Source organism: Suillus bovinus (genome assembly GCF_016758785.1).
Source record: "Suillus bovinus strain UH-Sbo-P2 chromosome Unknown EDB93scaffold_73, whole genome shotgun sequence".
Taxonomy (NCBI): Eukaryota; Fungi; Basidiomycota; class Agaricomycetes; order Boletales; family Suillaceae; genus Suillus; species Suillus bovinus.
The window spans coordinates 1-14,499 of record NW_024542129.1 but is presented as its reverse complement, the minus strand read 5'-3'; the positions used below and the strand labels follow the sequence as shown (position 1 = coordinate 14,499).

Genomic DNA, 14,499 nt, shown 5'->3' with positions numbered 1-14,499 from the left:
GCCTTACCGCACAATACGATGATCTTTTCCCCTTTTCGACCAAGTGATCTCCGCCCCGTAACACAACTATCCACCTTGCTCGGGCGCCTGTTCTTACGTCCATCCGAGGTGATATCGTGCTTCTCATCCGTGGACACTCTTTTTCACAGTTTGAGGATCATCCGCGGTACTACGTATACATCGGACTCCTTCCGATCTACCTGCGCTCTAAACGGATTCTTGGTCATGAGGTTAACACGTTCAAAAATTAACTGTCCACACTGATTTTCGGATTGGCGCGGTCACTCTCTTACCATTGTGGGAAATCGCCGTTAAGATCGACAGGGCACATGGTTGCCGCCGGTTGGATGGCCGGATTTTCGTCACGGTTAATTGCGTTATCGATTTCCTACAGCCAGCGATGAACTTTCCCCGATATGCACAAACACATCCGAGATCAATGGGAAACGTATCATTCAAGCATGTGCTCCCAAATCTCAGCCTCAGATCAGTGCCGCCTTGGTAAAGCACTACAATTACTTTCTCCAGACAATAACTTTTCCACAAACTCTGCAAACGAATCACACACCTCATCCGGAGCCTGCACACCTTCCTTGCTTTCATCCCCTGCTCGGTATTTTCCTGTCTTCACTAAGAATTAACGTTAATAATCGCTGGGCACCGCAAATTGCATCAATACCTAAGATCCTCCACAGACCAAGGTCTATGGCGCCCCCACCAAGGTCCATTTCGATATCATCGCCAATCACGGCGATGCACCCTTCACCATCGCAATCCAGACTCTCAATCACCGTCTCGAAGAACGCTCTACTCGGCTTTCCAAGCACCTCCGCTTCCCTTTCAGCAGCATTTTCAAGAGCGGCGACAAATGGTCCTGGACCAAGCACAAGTCCATGGCCCGAGGATTCAACGTATCTCGCCTTGTGTAAAGCAATGAGGGGGATCGATGCCTTCGGATCCTCACGACGCCCCTTCTGCGAATCATCCTCTCCAACAAGAATCCGAAATGCAGAATTAAGCCGATCATAGTCGAACAGCGCAGGCGCCAAGCCGACAATAACCGCGTCATAGGGGACGTTGGGATCGTACAGTCCTTCGGAAATACATTCATCTTTAGCGGTCGCTGACAAGAGGAAATACGGCCTTGGAACGGCTTAAGCTCGATTAACACGTTTTGAGATTTCATCGATACCTTTTGAGACCCCTCGACCGGATAAGACTCCGTACAGCCTTGAGGCTCGTCCATAGTTCTGGCGATTCACCGGTTTGCACGTCAAAACCAGCATCTATCATTCTCTTCTGAAGGACCGAGGTCGATTCCTTGCTGGTGTTGCTACAAAACCTGTATGGGAATTTACTGCGCCGCAGCTCAGCGAGTGCTTGGGTTGCTTGTTGTGTGGGCGTCGAGCCGATCATCAGAGTACCAGAAATATCTATAAGCAATGCACGAATTTTTGGTCTTGATCTTACAGCCATGGTGAAGGTGGGCGTTATCGATGATGGTCACTGCCGGACCTTGATACACTCATCACGTGCAGCCACTTACCCATATTATTTTTCGTCTTTTGTGTGCAGTAGTATGTAACAATCAGACCAAATATAACATTCACGTAACAGCCTAACGGAGAGGAAAGGATCCATATAGTAGTATGTAACCAACGGGAATCAGACCATAAAAAGCGTTCACGTAACGTCCCAACGGAGAGGGAAGGATCAAGGGGATTTAGAATCTCCGAGTGCTGCTCACTACTCAGCCAGAGCCCCAGAGAGCAGTATCCACCTCTCGCGGACCACGCCCGTTCGGTGCTCCTGTATCATGTTCTTCATGAATGGGCAGTGCAATTCTCCCTTCCCTATTGGTAAGTCGGCGATAGAGGAGCGTTCCTAAGAGAGCCAAAGGGTGAAGTACGGTGAACAAAATAACAGTGATCTATAAAAGTGTGAGGTAGAAAGTACAAATGTGATAAAATTTAACTCACATAAACAGGAGCAGGTTTTGGCCTCGCGCTCCATATACTTGCACAGATCCAAGTAGCTGCAACAGCCCACACGATATCACAGCGCATTAGCACCACGACCAGACCAATTATATTTGTGCCGAATGTAACCCCAAATCCAGGCCAGGCAAAACGGTCGTAATGTTCCGGGTGACCGGGTGAGTATGATAACCCCAGAGTGAGGCTGAAAGGAAGACACAATCAGTTAACCAACCTTTCTCGAAGTCAAAAATCCTACAAGAGTGAATAGGGAAACAGCAAGGATAGAGGAAGAACGAGGAAGAAACGCAGTGGAGCGTGAATAAGTGCCATGTCGAGAGGACGGGAGGATGTGGGAGGATGGTATGTGAGAAGCGCGATGTTCGAATACAACAAACATAGAACCAGGAGTCCAAGGAGTATCGTCGAGAGTAAGAAAAACTCAAAAATCTGGTAACGCATGACAGTGAGGTTCGACAGGTCTATGATATGCAACATACCCAACACACGGCCCAAAGAGCCATCAACCAGTTTGCAAAAACGAGGGAGAGACCAACTCCTCTCACTAGCGTTGTCTGCGGTGTGCTAAGGACACTTTGAATGTTCGCTGGCAAAGCGTTGCTTACCTTCGTCTCCGGCTTCCTGGCTACAACCAGTAATGTGCAGTAGCCTATTTGCCCAAGAAATATAGCGATCACATAAGCAGCAATGAGGTTTGGCGAAGGAGATATCGATGTAGGGTGCGAGTTGATAATGGACCCTAGCAACCACCAACTGGATGAGAGACGAAATGATGAAGCATAAGCATGATGCTCACCCACTGAGGGCTTGACGATGATTGAGCACACAAGTAGCGTCGCAATGTTAATCAAAAGTGATAAAGGGGTGAGGACCTGTAGCCTGTGCAGGAAATCAATAGGTGCAAGATGATGGTGATTGAGAGGGGCTATACTGCATACCGAACAAGGGAAAGGTAGTCCTGCACTGCAGGATGAGACACATCAATTGGTAATGAGTCCATAGCCCAGGATAGCGTCACAAAATGTTGATGAATACGATGGAGATGATTGCAAGAGGCAAGTTACGCAATGGATCAGCGACTCGACATTTCAACTCGAAAATGATGTCATGGACTCCAGAGCGTTAGCTAGGTAAACAAAGGAAAACAACTTCGATTTTCGTGCCAGCCTGAGAGAAAAATATACTGTCGACATGCAGAACAAATCACAGCGTTCGCGGAAGAGGGTACGAGTCCCTGCTGCACTCCATGCAGAACTCACAGAACACGCCATGTTAATCAAGACAATCCGGACAAATCACCTGCTTGATCTTACTTATCAACTATACAGCCATGCTAGTGCCCAACGCGTCGTCGATCGTGAAAATATTCGTCAAGGCAAGGGAAAGTTGAAAACAAGAGATACTTGGACTACTTGGCCTCTGATAGATTGCTTTATTCCGGAATGGCGGATTGAAGATGAAGTCAAAACTCTTGCTGAGGCGGTGGCTCGTCAGCTCAAAACTAAACATCTATCGACAAGACACCCATCAGAATCTCAGAATGATGTAGAAGAACACGACGATGACGAGTTGGAACCGTTATCGCCAAGCCTTCTCCAAGCTCTGGTCTGGCAAGCCACCAAGATCCTGGTCTGCATTTTGGACTCCATTCTCGAACAGCGCCCAGCGGTAGCAGATAGCATGCAAAATAGGATGTGGGCATTTAACTGGGAGGGTGTTCTCAGAGTCTTGATCTCGGGTATGACTCTAGACAGAACGTAAGTTGTCATTGTCTTTCATGAGGTCCATTTATATGACAATCAATCGCAAGCGTGATCTTTGCAGCAAAGAAGCGCCTGTCTTCAATATACGGTTCATCCAAGACTCTTGACATCGGTATTTGATTTTTTGTTGCACGTTTCTCTCTAGTTTCACATAAACCACTGCACCTCAGCTTTGTCGAGAATTGGGCACATCAAATCTCGCACATCTGTGTTTGCTGAACTCTCAGAGAGGTACGAGGATGCCTTTCTTCAGCAACCCACCGTGCGTACACGGAGGCCACCACCAAGTAAGAACGCCTTTATTCTTATATCCACGGCTTGTTTCATATACCCATTCCCAGAGAAAAAACGACGGGTTATGACCAAGGCGATCATTGAGACTGATACAGAGTAGTTATGTTTTCCCGCGGATGCTGCCGGACCTGGTGTTTCTCCGATCGATAGCCATCATCTACGCTCACTATATATGTGGGTGCCTCAGCTGACATACATTACGCTTTTCTAACACGTTTCACAGCTCAATGGTTTCAGTTCTCAGCATAACAAGCATCGAGATTGGGTTCAACGTACTTGTTAACCACGCTTTTATAATTACACCGCTTTTGGTATACTGGACAAGAGCAACGGATTCAACCGAAGTTCATATGACGGGGATCAGATCACACCGGCAAGAACCGCACTTTACCTGGCCGAATTCATATCTGTCATACAAGATCCGAGCCACCTCGCCCTCGTCGTTCCTCGCACTAGTAAACCTCTATGAGAACATGGATCCCAAACAACGATCAGGAATCTTCCGAGAATTTGATGACCCAGCGCTGAACATGGGCTACGCCTGCATTGCTATCACACGAGTTATACTTAGGCGAGCACAAGTCATCTGCGCCCGTTACTACTAATGGGACCCGCCCGCAAGCCCTCATCATCCATATCATGTGATGGCACGTAGTGACTTGAAATTCGAGTACTCGTGCTTCATCTTGTGCTGAGTTATTGTTGTTGTTCTGACAAATGGTATATCCTCTTCCCAGACTACATCAATACCGAACTTTGGCAATGACACCGGTACCTGAAGTTGCTGGAACCTGACTCACATGTCAAAAGATCATTCGGAGGACATCGCATGACACCGAGTGAATTGCAATACTGTCCTATTCCATATCTGTGTTTTTGGGTTCAGGAAAAGTGTACACGCAGAGCTTCTTCCTTTTCTGATACTCTGCGCTGGTAGGGGAGGCCATAGACCGCTCCAATATCAGCAGACCGTCTGTGCTTTTGGCGAGAGAAGTGGCTGTAGGCGAAAGAAAGCCACAATAGGTCAAGTGCCAGGGTACGTGGAAATAAACCCCACAGGACTTTTGTAAATATTACGGCAGTCTATCTTCAAAAGGCATGCTCACAACTAGATAAATTGCGAGATCGGGTCGGAGGGGCAGTGATTCCGGGGGCGGGTAAGCTATGCACGTAAGTTGATAGTACTTGGGTGATGGGAGCGCATGGACACGATTGACGGTCTGGGACAATCAAGGGCCGCCCCAAGTTAGCAAGTTATTTTTCTGCCGCTTCAGCCTCTTTGATGGGATTAATGATAGCTGAAGATCTACCATTAAAAGCAGTGCCTCGCAGTGACTTGGGCGCCGCATCATTTGAACATTTCATTCTACGATTACCAGTCAGTGTACGAGTTCACAATAGTAAATACCTTTGGCGCAAGTTGCAGAAGGCCGAGCACTTCGCATCGTTCAAGGGTACGAAGTTGAGTCATATCCGCCTAAGGCTGGAACCGAAAGTCTGCCGGCCGCTTGCCGCGCGATCATTCTGACTAAATTAGTCAAGGCTGTGGCAAGTCTACATGGGCGCCTTAACCTTACTCACAGCCCCAGGCCAGAGCGCTCAAACTTGCATTCAAGCCCATCGCAACAGTGGCAGTACTGGTTTCAAAGTCATAGAGCAGTGCAGTACCGCCCACCGAAGTTTGAACAACGTGAGTCGATGTTTGATACTCATTCGGATCTTTCGCTTTCTTCATATCTCGTCCAAAACCACAGCCAGCATGGCATCGTCATATCAACCGAGAATCAGCTTATCTGTGCTTGTACGTCACTGCTCAGACTCAGTCACAAAATCACACAGGAACTACAGGAACACCCCTGCCTCTCAAATACATATAAACGTCAATTCACATCGCAACTTCATTGTCTCCGCTGAAACTAGGAACTAGTTTCGTTATCATCCCCCTTACGATACCGACGTTCCAGACCCCTCTGGTCTTTTTATAAAGTCAAGCAGCCCTCAGATTGACCGGTCCTCATACTACCATTTACCATGTCTTCGTCTTCTACCAATTCACATCCATCCACCCAGACTTCCACACCTGAACATGAGCACCCGCAGGGCTCCTGTCCAGTGACAGGAAAGACATACAACTTCTGCCCCGCACAGGCTGGGGACGTAAGATCTCCCTGCCCAGCGCTAAATGCCCTCGCGAACCATGGTTATCTGTAAGTATCAACTTTCCAAAATTGGGACACACGAGAACTGACGATGACTCATCTAGTCCACGAGATGGAAAGAACATTGGCCCATTGGACCTCGCTCGCGCACTCAAAAGCGGATACAACATATCATCAGTACTGGCCTACATCTTGTCGTTTGGCAGCTTGCTCCTACTCGGCCAATATAGATCTTTGTCACTCTCAGATCTCGCTCGCCATAACTTGATCGAGCATAATGCATCACTCGTGCACAAGGACGACAGAAACGGCGCAGAATATGCACCAACCAAGGTGAACAAGAGGCTATTGGAAGCCCTTTGTGCACAAGGAGGGAAGGTACTTCCAGACAGAATGACTCTCGAGGATGCCGCACACATCCGTGTCAAGAGAGAAGCGGAGTGCGGGCAGTTGGACGGTGTACATGCCGAGATTGCGCGAGGGGAAATAGTCATTGCTATCGGAGTCCTAGGTGGCAAGGACGCGGCGAAGAACGGTGTCACCATTAGCGCATTGCATGAATGGTTGCAGCACGAGCGTCTGCCTGCCGGCTGGAAGCCGGATCACACTCAGGGCTTGTACCAGACGTACAAGATGACGAAGTATGTCAGAGATCGCATGGGTGAGATCAAGGCACAAAAACCACCAGTGAAGCTTTGAAGTCGGAGTCGCATTCAAGTTAGGCTTGGTTTTCCTGTATGTGATTTGTCTTCTAGCGTGTTCAGATTTTATTCGTATATATTCTATACCCCTCGGTATCTCCTCGTACAACAGATTTACTTATATCACGCCATACCAACAGCATTGTTAATTATTTTGTACTTCATTCAATCCCTTCACGACGGACTAGTAGCAACTTGCAATAATTGACGAATATCTCTAATTTATTGCTTGGCATTCTCGGTCAACTCGTGTGGGGTCGAGGGTGACTCTACCGGTGATCTTGGCACCCCGAGTCACGAACACTAAGTACTAAAAGACTTGCCGAGAAGTCATTTCCACCCCAAATATGAAGACGTTCCAGACATCGACTTCACTGACATGGTTTAAATGATCACTGATCAGGCTAGCTACGTGTCTCAGCCATACCAGCATGTCCACCCCTCGCACCAGGCGATGAAGGATAGTAATGCGTATACCTGAGCTACAACGTCGGAGGAAGGAATTCAAAATTCTGTAAACCCTCGTTTAGAGATGTGCGTTCAAGGGTCTAAAATACGTAGTCGGGTCGTCAGTGATCAATTTTAGAGTCGCACCTTATCACGTACAGAAACTCTGTCGAAGGGAGAACTGACCAGAGGAAGAACATCGCTTTTTAAACCATGGCTTTATTATCCGTCAGTTCTCTACAGTCTGCATCTATAAGGTGGAAGGGTGTCTGGACAGGGGCCTACAGGATGTGAAGTGCAAGTGCGCAACTCCGCATTTCGTCTTGAACTGGCTATACACCCACGAGGGACAAATATTGACAAGTGCGATCGATAGACCAACAAAGCTCGTATGCATCGGAGGTTCGATACGGCCGGTAACTCCATCCACCACGGAGTTGCAGGACGCATAATAATAGCAGAGTCGCGTTTTCCATAGGGTATTTCGGGATCCCTATCGTACCTTGTGGTACCAGATATCCGCTCCAGTTGGGTTCCAGCTTTGTAATCTTTGCCCCCACACGATTAAGATATGAAGGTCAATACAAAATATTGCAGCATAGTAGTTTAGGCATCCCCAATTCATCAAACAAACAGAAACAGATGTCGCTCTGGATTCCAAGTAGTGACAATAAACGCAGCTGCGCATTAGAGAGCAAGTATGGTGCGGCCAGATAGGGACTACCCTCCTTGCTAAGCTCATACACGGCCATTCTTGGCACAAGTCATCGTCAGACCTGTGCAGAGAGTGAAGACCGTAACTTGCTTTTACTATTGAGGGCACGGCGGGCCGCTAGGGGCCGGCGAGCTTGGTTTTGCCAAGAATAGTTGTGCGAGGATATCCGTTTTCCGAGGGCACTTACTACGATGAGTTGTAAGTTTAGAACTGCATCTGTCGTTGGGGAGGTGACCTGTTGAGATACCGACGAGTTATAACAGCCTCTCGTGTTGCCCTCCAGAGGCCTCCATGGGAAAACGAGCAGCGAAAGATTAGACTGCTGGTCAGCTGGTCACCGGCAACTAGTCAGTGACTATGCAGGACCAGTACTAGGGCCGCTGATCGGTGATTGTAATTATGCGGCTATTGCCGACCTGCCAATTGCAAGCGGGAGGAATATTGTAGTACAGACAAGTTGCCATTTTCGAATGTAGAGATGAAGGGTACTAGCTATAGCATTCGATCACTTCTTCTGCTCTGTGGCCTAATTTCACTTACAACTCAAAAGAACGTTCCAGACGCCTTTAGACTTCCGCCTAGTGAAGCAGTGGATAATGTTAATCCGTCAGCATCACCACTCGCACATTATTCATACGCACAACTCACAATATTGTTTCAATAGGCTTATTGGCAATGGCGGCGACTCTCCAAACGGGTCCGGAGGAATGATTCCGTCAGCTTCGCCTCCATTTGCCATGACACGATGGGTTGCCCAAACATCCGAGAACTACGTATCTGTCACACCATATAATTATACTGCGACATCAATCCATGGCTTTCAAGCAACCCACCAACCAGCCATCTGGATGGGTGAGAGCGGTCAAGTGGTAATATGTCCAGGCGCCGGCCAGGTGCAACCTAAATTCGACGATCGAGGCATGAGGTTCACTCACGAGAACGAAGTTATCACTGCTAGTTACTACAGCGTGAACTTGAATGCTATCGAAGGGGGTCAAATTTTAGCCGAACAATCCTCTAGTACGTTATCTATTCTATATCGACAGATCTTCCGATTTGCTGACTTCTATCGAGCTTCTCGCGTCGGACACCTCCGTTTTACATTCACTGATACCCGTCAACCTTACGTTCTCGTCGAGGCTACTCGGGCTAGCGTTCTTGGGTCTTCGGACCCTCGTAATCTGACTTATCCTCAGGGTTCCATATCCATTAATCCTGATACTCGCGAAATTTCTGGCAGCAATCCTGAACGCCAGGACTTCATTATTGCGCCTGTTTCGACACCTGCAAAACACTGGAGTGGATATTTCTGCGCGCGCTTCGACCAGCCTTTCGCCTCATGGGGCGTTTCCAAAAATAACACCCTTTTTGATGGTCAGACAAACGGCAATGGCACACTGCTATCAGGATATGTGTCCTTCTCGCCTGAAGTGGTGGAAGTCAATATCAGGATCGGGGTTTCGTTCATTTCTGTCGAGCAAGCTAGAAAGAACTTGGACATGGAGATACCTGACGGGAATACACTAGAAGACACAGCGACGGCGACTCGATCAGCTTGGGCCGAGAAATTGGACTTAATCAAGATCAAAGGCGCTTCTAGGGACGAACTACAGACTTTCTACACCGCGTTTTTTCACACATTGCAGGCAATTTTTTTTGTTGTTCGCCGCGGAAGTACGATGCTCATATCTCCTTCTAGTACCCTTACGAGCAGAGCGAATATGGTCAGTACTACTCAGGATACGATGATGCTGTGCACCAAGGAGTGTCATACACTGGATACTCGAACTGGGTAAGCATAATCTCTAGGCATAATAGAGGTCTAATGTATTGCATAAAGGACACATATCGCGCCGAATGGGCGTGGCTTATTTTATTTGCACCCGAGAGGATACCAGGTATGGTACAGAGTATGTTGCAAGACTACAAAGAGGTGGGCTCTATTGCGGCTTGTTCAATGAAAGATGTTTCATACACAACTCACAGGGTGGTCGGCTCCCAATGTGGAAGAACATCATTGGTAGGTTTAAGTGCTTATTTTAATCCTGAACTTTCATCAATTTTTTTTGTCATCAGAGACGAATATTATGGTACCTCCTTTTCTTCTATATGCCGTTCCGCGTGATCAGTGAACATGCCTCTACAGGTCGCAACTCATGCAGATTCCCTCATTGCAGAGGCTGTCTTGAAAGGCATGGCTGGGTTCGATTTAGAGACCGCATGGGAGGCTGTTTATAGCGACGCAACAGCACCTCCGGTCAATGATACAACTACTGCGTGGGTTTAAAAGTTCTGTTATATGGGTGACTAAGTCGAATCTCTATAGATACTTTGATCGTCAGGAAGTGAGAATTTGATTTTTCTACCCCTGCAGCATCAGATCTTTTGACGGTCACAGAATGTCGATTATGAAGTTCGTGCTGGCTTGACTTCGGTCTATGAAGAGAAGGGCTGGGTTGCAGACGACATCCATTCCGAATCAGCGTCTCGAACCTTAGATTATTCTTGTGACGTTCTTGTTCTCTCTTTATATGACCAACACTTACCACCTCACTTTGTTTCATTACATCCATTCAGATGACGATTTTGCTGTATCTGTGCTCGCAGGTCTCCTCAATAAAAGTGAAGAGGAACAGTTTTTCCGACAGCGCTCGCTGCGAAATCCCTTTACTATCTTCAACTCAGTCACTGGTTTTATGGAAGCACGCAACGCAAGTGGTGCATGGGCGGGTCCCGATAATGGGTGGACGGAAGGCGATAAATGGGCTTATACATTTGACGTGGTACACGATACACCAGGATTAATCGCTCACAAAGGCGGCAATGCGACGTTTGTGGAATTCCTGGACGAACACTTTGACGGTGGTCAATTCTAATTATGATCCGAATTGGTATTTCTTACTGATTCCTTCGGTCTGCTTCAGGTCACAATGATCATACCAACGAGGTTCGTTCCTGGCATGCGGTATTGAAGCTGCTAACACATTCTTGCAGCCATCCCATCATATTCCTTACCTGTATTCCCTAGCTGGAGCTGCGTCAAAATCTCAATCACGTATCCGCCAGATTGCAGTGTCAAACTACAACGCTTCCGTTAATGGCCTCTCCGGGGTATGTCAAGCTGTAGAACGTTCAGACAGACCATTTCACTGATATACTGCAGAATGAGGATTGTGGCCAGATGAGCGCGTGGTATTTGTTCAGTGCATTGGGATTTTACCCTGTAAACCCAGTGTCGGGGTTGTACGTGGTCGGGTCGTAAGTGTGTAGTGTCGTTCAGACTCCACCGCTAATTTGGGACCTTCAGTCCATTTTTTGATGAAGTGGAGATTCAATTCCCATCATCCAACGCCACCAGCCTGAGAATCATCTCAAACGGCGCACCATCACATCCATTCGTAAATTCGCTCACCATCAATGGCGCGGATATACTCAGCCCTATTATTTCGCACAACCAATTACTCGACGGGGGCAGGTTTGAGTTCATAATGTCCAGCCGGCCACAGGCCTGGGGGAGTAGCACTTTGAACGATACGGTGGGTGACCAAAGTCCGTGCGCGATCTTTCTTGTTTATTAACGCAGTTAGCAATAGGATTTTACTAAGGAGCAAGACAATACCGCACAATATTACATGGCACACCTTGAGCTGCGTTGAGGGTATATATACATCTTTATTGCACTTCAACGAGTTGAGTCGTCTGATAGTCATTAATGACAAAGGGAAATTGTTCCGCTGGCGAGCCGCACCAGAGCCCCATGTATGATGTCGTTACAATTAAGCAGACAATTATGGAGGAATCGATTATGTCCACTCATCATAGCTTCAGAAGATCCAAAGTGTTGTAGTGCACCTATGGAATTCATTCGAGGGGTGGGGGTACGTAACATGCGGAACATTCATAAGCACGGCATCAGCAAATGTACGCCGTGGAGTATCTCAAATATGAAAGAGATGAAAATCGTTGATGGATATAATATTACTACAATCCCAAGAGGAGCTACTTTACTCTGCAATAGTAGGGAATCAGAGTCAATATCAATGCCCTCTCCCAAACGAGAAACCGCGCTGTCCAGCTTGCTGGAAAAAGTGCGAAAATGGATGCTCTCCACCGCCACCACCGAACGGACTCGCGAATCCAGTGAATGGGGTGCCCCCATGAGAGCTAGAATCATTTGGGTCATCCCCGTTGTCAAAGCGTTGACGTAGTTCTACATGATGAGATGAGTAACATGCGCAAATATGTTGATTATACATGTTCTTGCCTGGATTACTCAGGACCTCGTATGCCTCATTCACTTCTGCCATTTTCGTCTCTGTGCCTCCCTTGTCAGGATGCGCTGTCATGGCTGCTTTACGGCTGGGAAAGTCATTGACAAGAAACACGAGAGGAAACGCAAGTCTTACAAGGCCTTCTTGATAGTTTTGGCGTCTGCATCCCTAGAGACGCCGAGAACTTTGTAGTAGTCTTTCTGCTTGGATTGCTTTAATAGTCGTTGGGCTTTCTGTAAGCGCGCTAGCACCTGTTGAATGCCAATTCAGGGTTCTGAACGCTTAAATCTAGAGGGGTAGCTTACGTCTCTGTCGCTGCGACCACTACTCTCAAACGCCCGTTCAAAAGAGCGTACTGCGTCTTCCCACTCTTCACGAATCAGCATTGCCTCGCCCTTCACCACCCACGCGTCGACTTCCACATTGGTATCGCCGCCCATATCATTCAGGGCCCGGAAGGTATCTTCAGACATCGCAAGGAGAGCGTCGCACCAAGGTTCGCCCTTCTTTGCATTGTTGAGCCTCAAGTAAGCACGACATGCCCCACGAAGGATAAGAGCGCGACGCGGGCTTGAAGAAAGAACAGTAGGTAGTGGGAGCTTGGATGAAGGTGGCGACAACATGTCTGGATCTCCATTCGCAAGCAGCGCGTCTTCGAAAGTACGGGCAAAGCCGTTGCCAGGAAAGTCTTTCGCAGTGCCAACGACATGCTTTAAAACACCTTTCCAGTCACTGGCCTCTAAAAGCTTCGTCAATTTGGCAAAACCCTTGTCGAGAGATTTCGTGAGCCTATGGGCTGGTAAACACAAAGACGAGTCGGGGTCCAGATGAAGACATTGTTTGAGAGGCGAAAGATGCGAGGACGAATGGGAAGGTGGAAGCAGGAAGTACGAGAGGCGGAAAATACGCATAAGAGAGATAGTGGTGGGGTGGGATAAATAGGACAATCGACTGAGTTCTTGTAAGTATGTGTAAAGGTATGGATAACAAGAACTCACGTCAGGTCGAGCACAGCTCCTTGCACGTCACCGCTAGCTAAATTACAATCTGCTCTTGTCTGCCTGAGCTCAGAACTATGACTGGCGACTCGAAGAGCCTGAGTTGCAGCTTCTGAGCAAACGGTCCATAGCTGGGCACGTCTGGCTTTAACAGCCTTGGAGGCCGCTACCTCAGCCTCCTTGATGTCACTTAGCATGTCGTTCGCAGATTGATCGCCAGCAACATTCATATTATACGTTGCAAGTAACTCCTTGGCACGAGTCCACTCTCCCTCCTTGGTATGGATCTTCGCCATCATCATAATGGCACGGTCGAATTCTCCGCCTGTCAATTCCAGAACCTTGGTGAAATCATCGAGCGCGCTCGCATGACGGCTTAACGAGAAGTAAGCTGTAGCTCGCTTATAGAATAATAAGTAATCTGCAGGAGAGAGCGAGATGGCGTCTGTGTATGCTTTCGCTGCATCGTTAAACTGTCCAGCAGAAAGCAGGGTATCACCACGGACTATGAGAGGATGAAGCCCTGGTGGAGCGAGCCCGGATGACGAGGTGTCTGATAAAACAGGTTTAGCGAGCAATAATAGTAGCCCAGCAAAACAGTGCAGTCGCATAACGAGACGATGGACACTTATTCGAGTCAATGAAGTCTGGATTGAATCATGGTTCAACCTCCCTCCACGTCCCACTATCCCACGTACAGCTATCACGTGAACGTCACGCATTGTAAAATTTAATGATTATTTGATATTTATCCACTCACACATGAACAATATTAATGGCAATGACTCACAATTCCTTGAAACAGCTTGAAAGTTCTATTGAGTACCACCACTACATCATGCAGGTATTCTGTAAGTAGTTTAGGCATAGGATACAGTGCGTGAGTCGCACTATGTTATGCTTATAAGGCTCGATGATACTCACTTTAGTGTTAGTCTTATATGTTGCTGCCTTGATGGACCAATGATGGCGATGTCAGTAGTTCATGGCGGGATAAAATGTTCGCAACTATGCTAGTACGTCTCCCCACTTATTACTATCTATTCTACCCATGATTTTGCAAGTCCATTAGAGTTAAGGCTGGGTTATGGTATATCTAAAACAGCCACATTGCGCAAATATGCACATGTCAGATTTGCGCAAAATTGACCCCT

At 47.6% G+C, this 14,499-nt stretch overlaps 6 protein-coding genes across 6 annotated transcripts; 3 read left to right on the top strand and 3 right to left on the bottom strand.

The window, feature by feature from the left end:
• Positions 1 to 340: 340 nt before the first annotated feature.
• Positions 341 to 1,520, bottom strand: EDB93DRAFT_1171655 (HAD-like domain-containing protein). Its single transcript, XM_041450368.1, has 3 exons — positions 1,193 to 1,520; positions 680 to 1,143; positions 341 to 630 (listed from the first exon to the last, which is right to left on the bottom strand). The coding sequence occupies exons 1-3, from the start codon at positions 1,474 to 1,476 to the stop codon at positions 488 to 490; spliced, it is 891 nt and encodes a 296-aa protein (XP_041303563.1). The 5' UTR covers positions 1,477 to 1,520; the 3' UTR covers positions 341 to 487.
• Positions 1,521 to 3,127, bottom strand: EDB93DRAFT_1171653 (uncharacterized protein). Its single transcript, XM_041450367.1, has 7 exons — positions 2,936 to 3,127; positions 2,794 to 2,876; positions 2,603 to 2,736; positions 2,477 to 2,551; positions 2,236 to 2,426; positions 1,980 to 2,181; positions 1,521 to 1,930 (listed from the first exon to the last, which is right to left on the bottom strand). The coding sequence occupies exons 1-7, from the start codon at positions 2,995 to 2,997 to the stop codon at positions 1,751 to 1,753; spliced, it is 927 nt and encodes a 308-aa protein (XP_041303562.1). The 5' UTR covers positions 2,998 to 3,127; the 3' UTR covers positions 1,521 to 1,750.
• Positions 3,128 to 3,188: 61 nt separating this feature from the next.
• EDB93DRAFT_1107206 (uncharacterized protein) lies at positions 3,189 to 4,659 on the top strand (the record flags this gene model as incomplete). The annotated part of the gene is made up of 4 exons (XM_041447695.1): positions 3,189 to 3,754; positions 3,808 to 3,872; positions 3,931 to 3,991; positions 4,278 to 4,659. The coding sequence occupies 4 exons, from the start codon at positions 3,189 to 3,191 to the stop codon at positions 4,657 to 4,659; spliced, it is 1,074 nt and encodes a 357-aa protein (XP_041303561.1).
• A 1,426-nt stretch (positions 4,660 to 6,085) lies between these two features.
• EDB93DRAFT_1092507 (Chloroperoxidase) lies at positions 6,086 to 6,912 on the top strand (the record flags this gene model as incomplete). The annotated part of the gene is made up of 2 exons (XM_041446437.1): positions 6,086 to 6,261; positions 6,318 to 6,912. 2 exons carry the CDS (start codon positions 6,086 to 6,088, stop codon positions 6,910 to 6,912), a joined length of 771 nt encoding a protein of 256 aa, XP_041303560.1.
• A 1,614-nt stretch (positions 6,913 to 8,526) lies between these two features.
• EDB93DRAFT_1171630 (glycoside hydrolase family 92 protein) lies at positions 8,527 to 11,906 on the top strand. The gene is made up of 16 exons (XM_041450366.1): positions 8,527 to 8,682; positions 8,741 to 9,096; positions 9,151 to 9,722; positions 9,776 to 9,868; positions 9,917 to 10,009; positions 10,063 to 10,096; positions 10,153 to 10,166; positions 10,223 to 10,353; positions 10,403 to 10,421; positions 10,475 to 10,583; positions 10,654 to 10,941; positions 11,001 to 11,023; positions 11,071 to 11,187; positions 11,240 to 11,334; positions 11,384 to 11,612; positions 11,670 to 11,906. The coding sequence occupies exons 1-16, from the start codon at positions 8,555 to 8,557 to the stop codon at positions 11,730 to 11,732; spliced, it is 2,364 nt and encodes a 787-aa protein (XP_041303559.1). The 5' UTR covers positions 8,527 to 8,554; the 3' UTR covers positions 11,733 to 11,906.
• EDB93DRAFT_1171628 (uncharacterized protein) lies at positions 11,907 to 14,014 on the bottom strand. The gene is made up of 5 exons (XM_041450365.1): positions 13,346 to 14,014; positions 12,653 to 13,298; positions 12,483 to 12,598; positions 12,341 to 12,435; positions 11,907 to 12,286 (listed from the first exon to the last, which is right to left on the bottom strand). Exons 1-5 carry the CDS (start codon positions 13,954 to 13,956, stop codon positions 12,114 to 12,116), a joined length of 1,641 nt encoding a protein of 546 aa, XP_041303558.1. The 5' UTR covers positions 13,957 to 14,014; the 3' UTR covers positions 11,907 to 12,113.
• Between the last annotated feature and the right edge of the window lie 485 nt (positions 14,015 to 14,499).

Bases quoted from the DNA above. Each gene is read 5' to 3' on its own strand.
- EDB93DRAFT_1171628 (XM_041450365.1), bottom strand. From the start codon at position 13,956: ATGCGACTGCACTGTTTTGCTGGGCTACTATTATTGCTCGCTAAACCT. The intron at 13,299-13,345 runs GTGAGTTCTTGT...ACAAGAACTCAG, and splicing joins GGAGCTGTGCTCGACCTGAC to TCGATTGTCCTATTTATCCC. The intron at 12,436-12,482 runs GTAAGACTTGCG...TGACTTTCCCAG, and splicing joins AAAACTATCAAGAAGGCCTT to CCGTAAAGCAGCCATGACAG.
- EDB93DRAFT_1171630 (XM_041450366.1), top strand. From the start codon at position 8,555: ATGAAGGGTACTAGCTATAGCATTCGATCACTTCTTCTGCTCTGTGGC. The intron at 9,869-9,916 runs GTAAGCATAATC...TATTGCATAAAG, and splicing joins ACACTGGATACTCGAACTGG to GACACATATCGCGCCGAATG. The intron at 10,584-10,653 runs GTGACGTTCTTG...ACATCCATTCAG, and splicing joins TCGAACCTTAGATTATTCTT to ATGACGATTTTGCTGTATCT.
- EDB93DRAFT_1171653 (XM_041450367.1), bottom strand. From the start codon at position 2,997: ATGGACTCATTACCAATTGATGTGTCTCATCCTGCAGTGCAGGACTAC. The intron at 2,877-2,935 runs GTATGCAGTATA...TTTCCTGCACAG, and splicing joins GACTACCTTTCCCTTGTTCG to GCTACAGGTCCTCACCCCTT. The intron at 2,182-2,235 runs GTAGGATTTTTG...TCTTCCTTTCAG, and splicing joins CTGTTTCCCTATTCACTCTT to CCTCACTCTGGGGTTATCAT.
- EDB93DRAFT_1171655 (XM_041450368.1), bottom strand. From the start codon at position 1,476: ATGGCTGTAAGATCAAGACCAAAAATTCGTGCATTGCTTATAGATATT. The intron at 1,144-1,192 runs GTATCGATGAAA...AGCCGTTCCAAG, and splicing joins CGGTCGAGGGGTCTCAAAAG to GCCGTATTTCCTCTTGTCAG. The intron at 631-679 runs GTATTGATGCAA...GTTAATTCTTAG, and splicing joins TGGTCTGTGGAGGATCTTAG to TGAAGACAGGAAAATACCGA.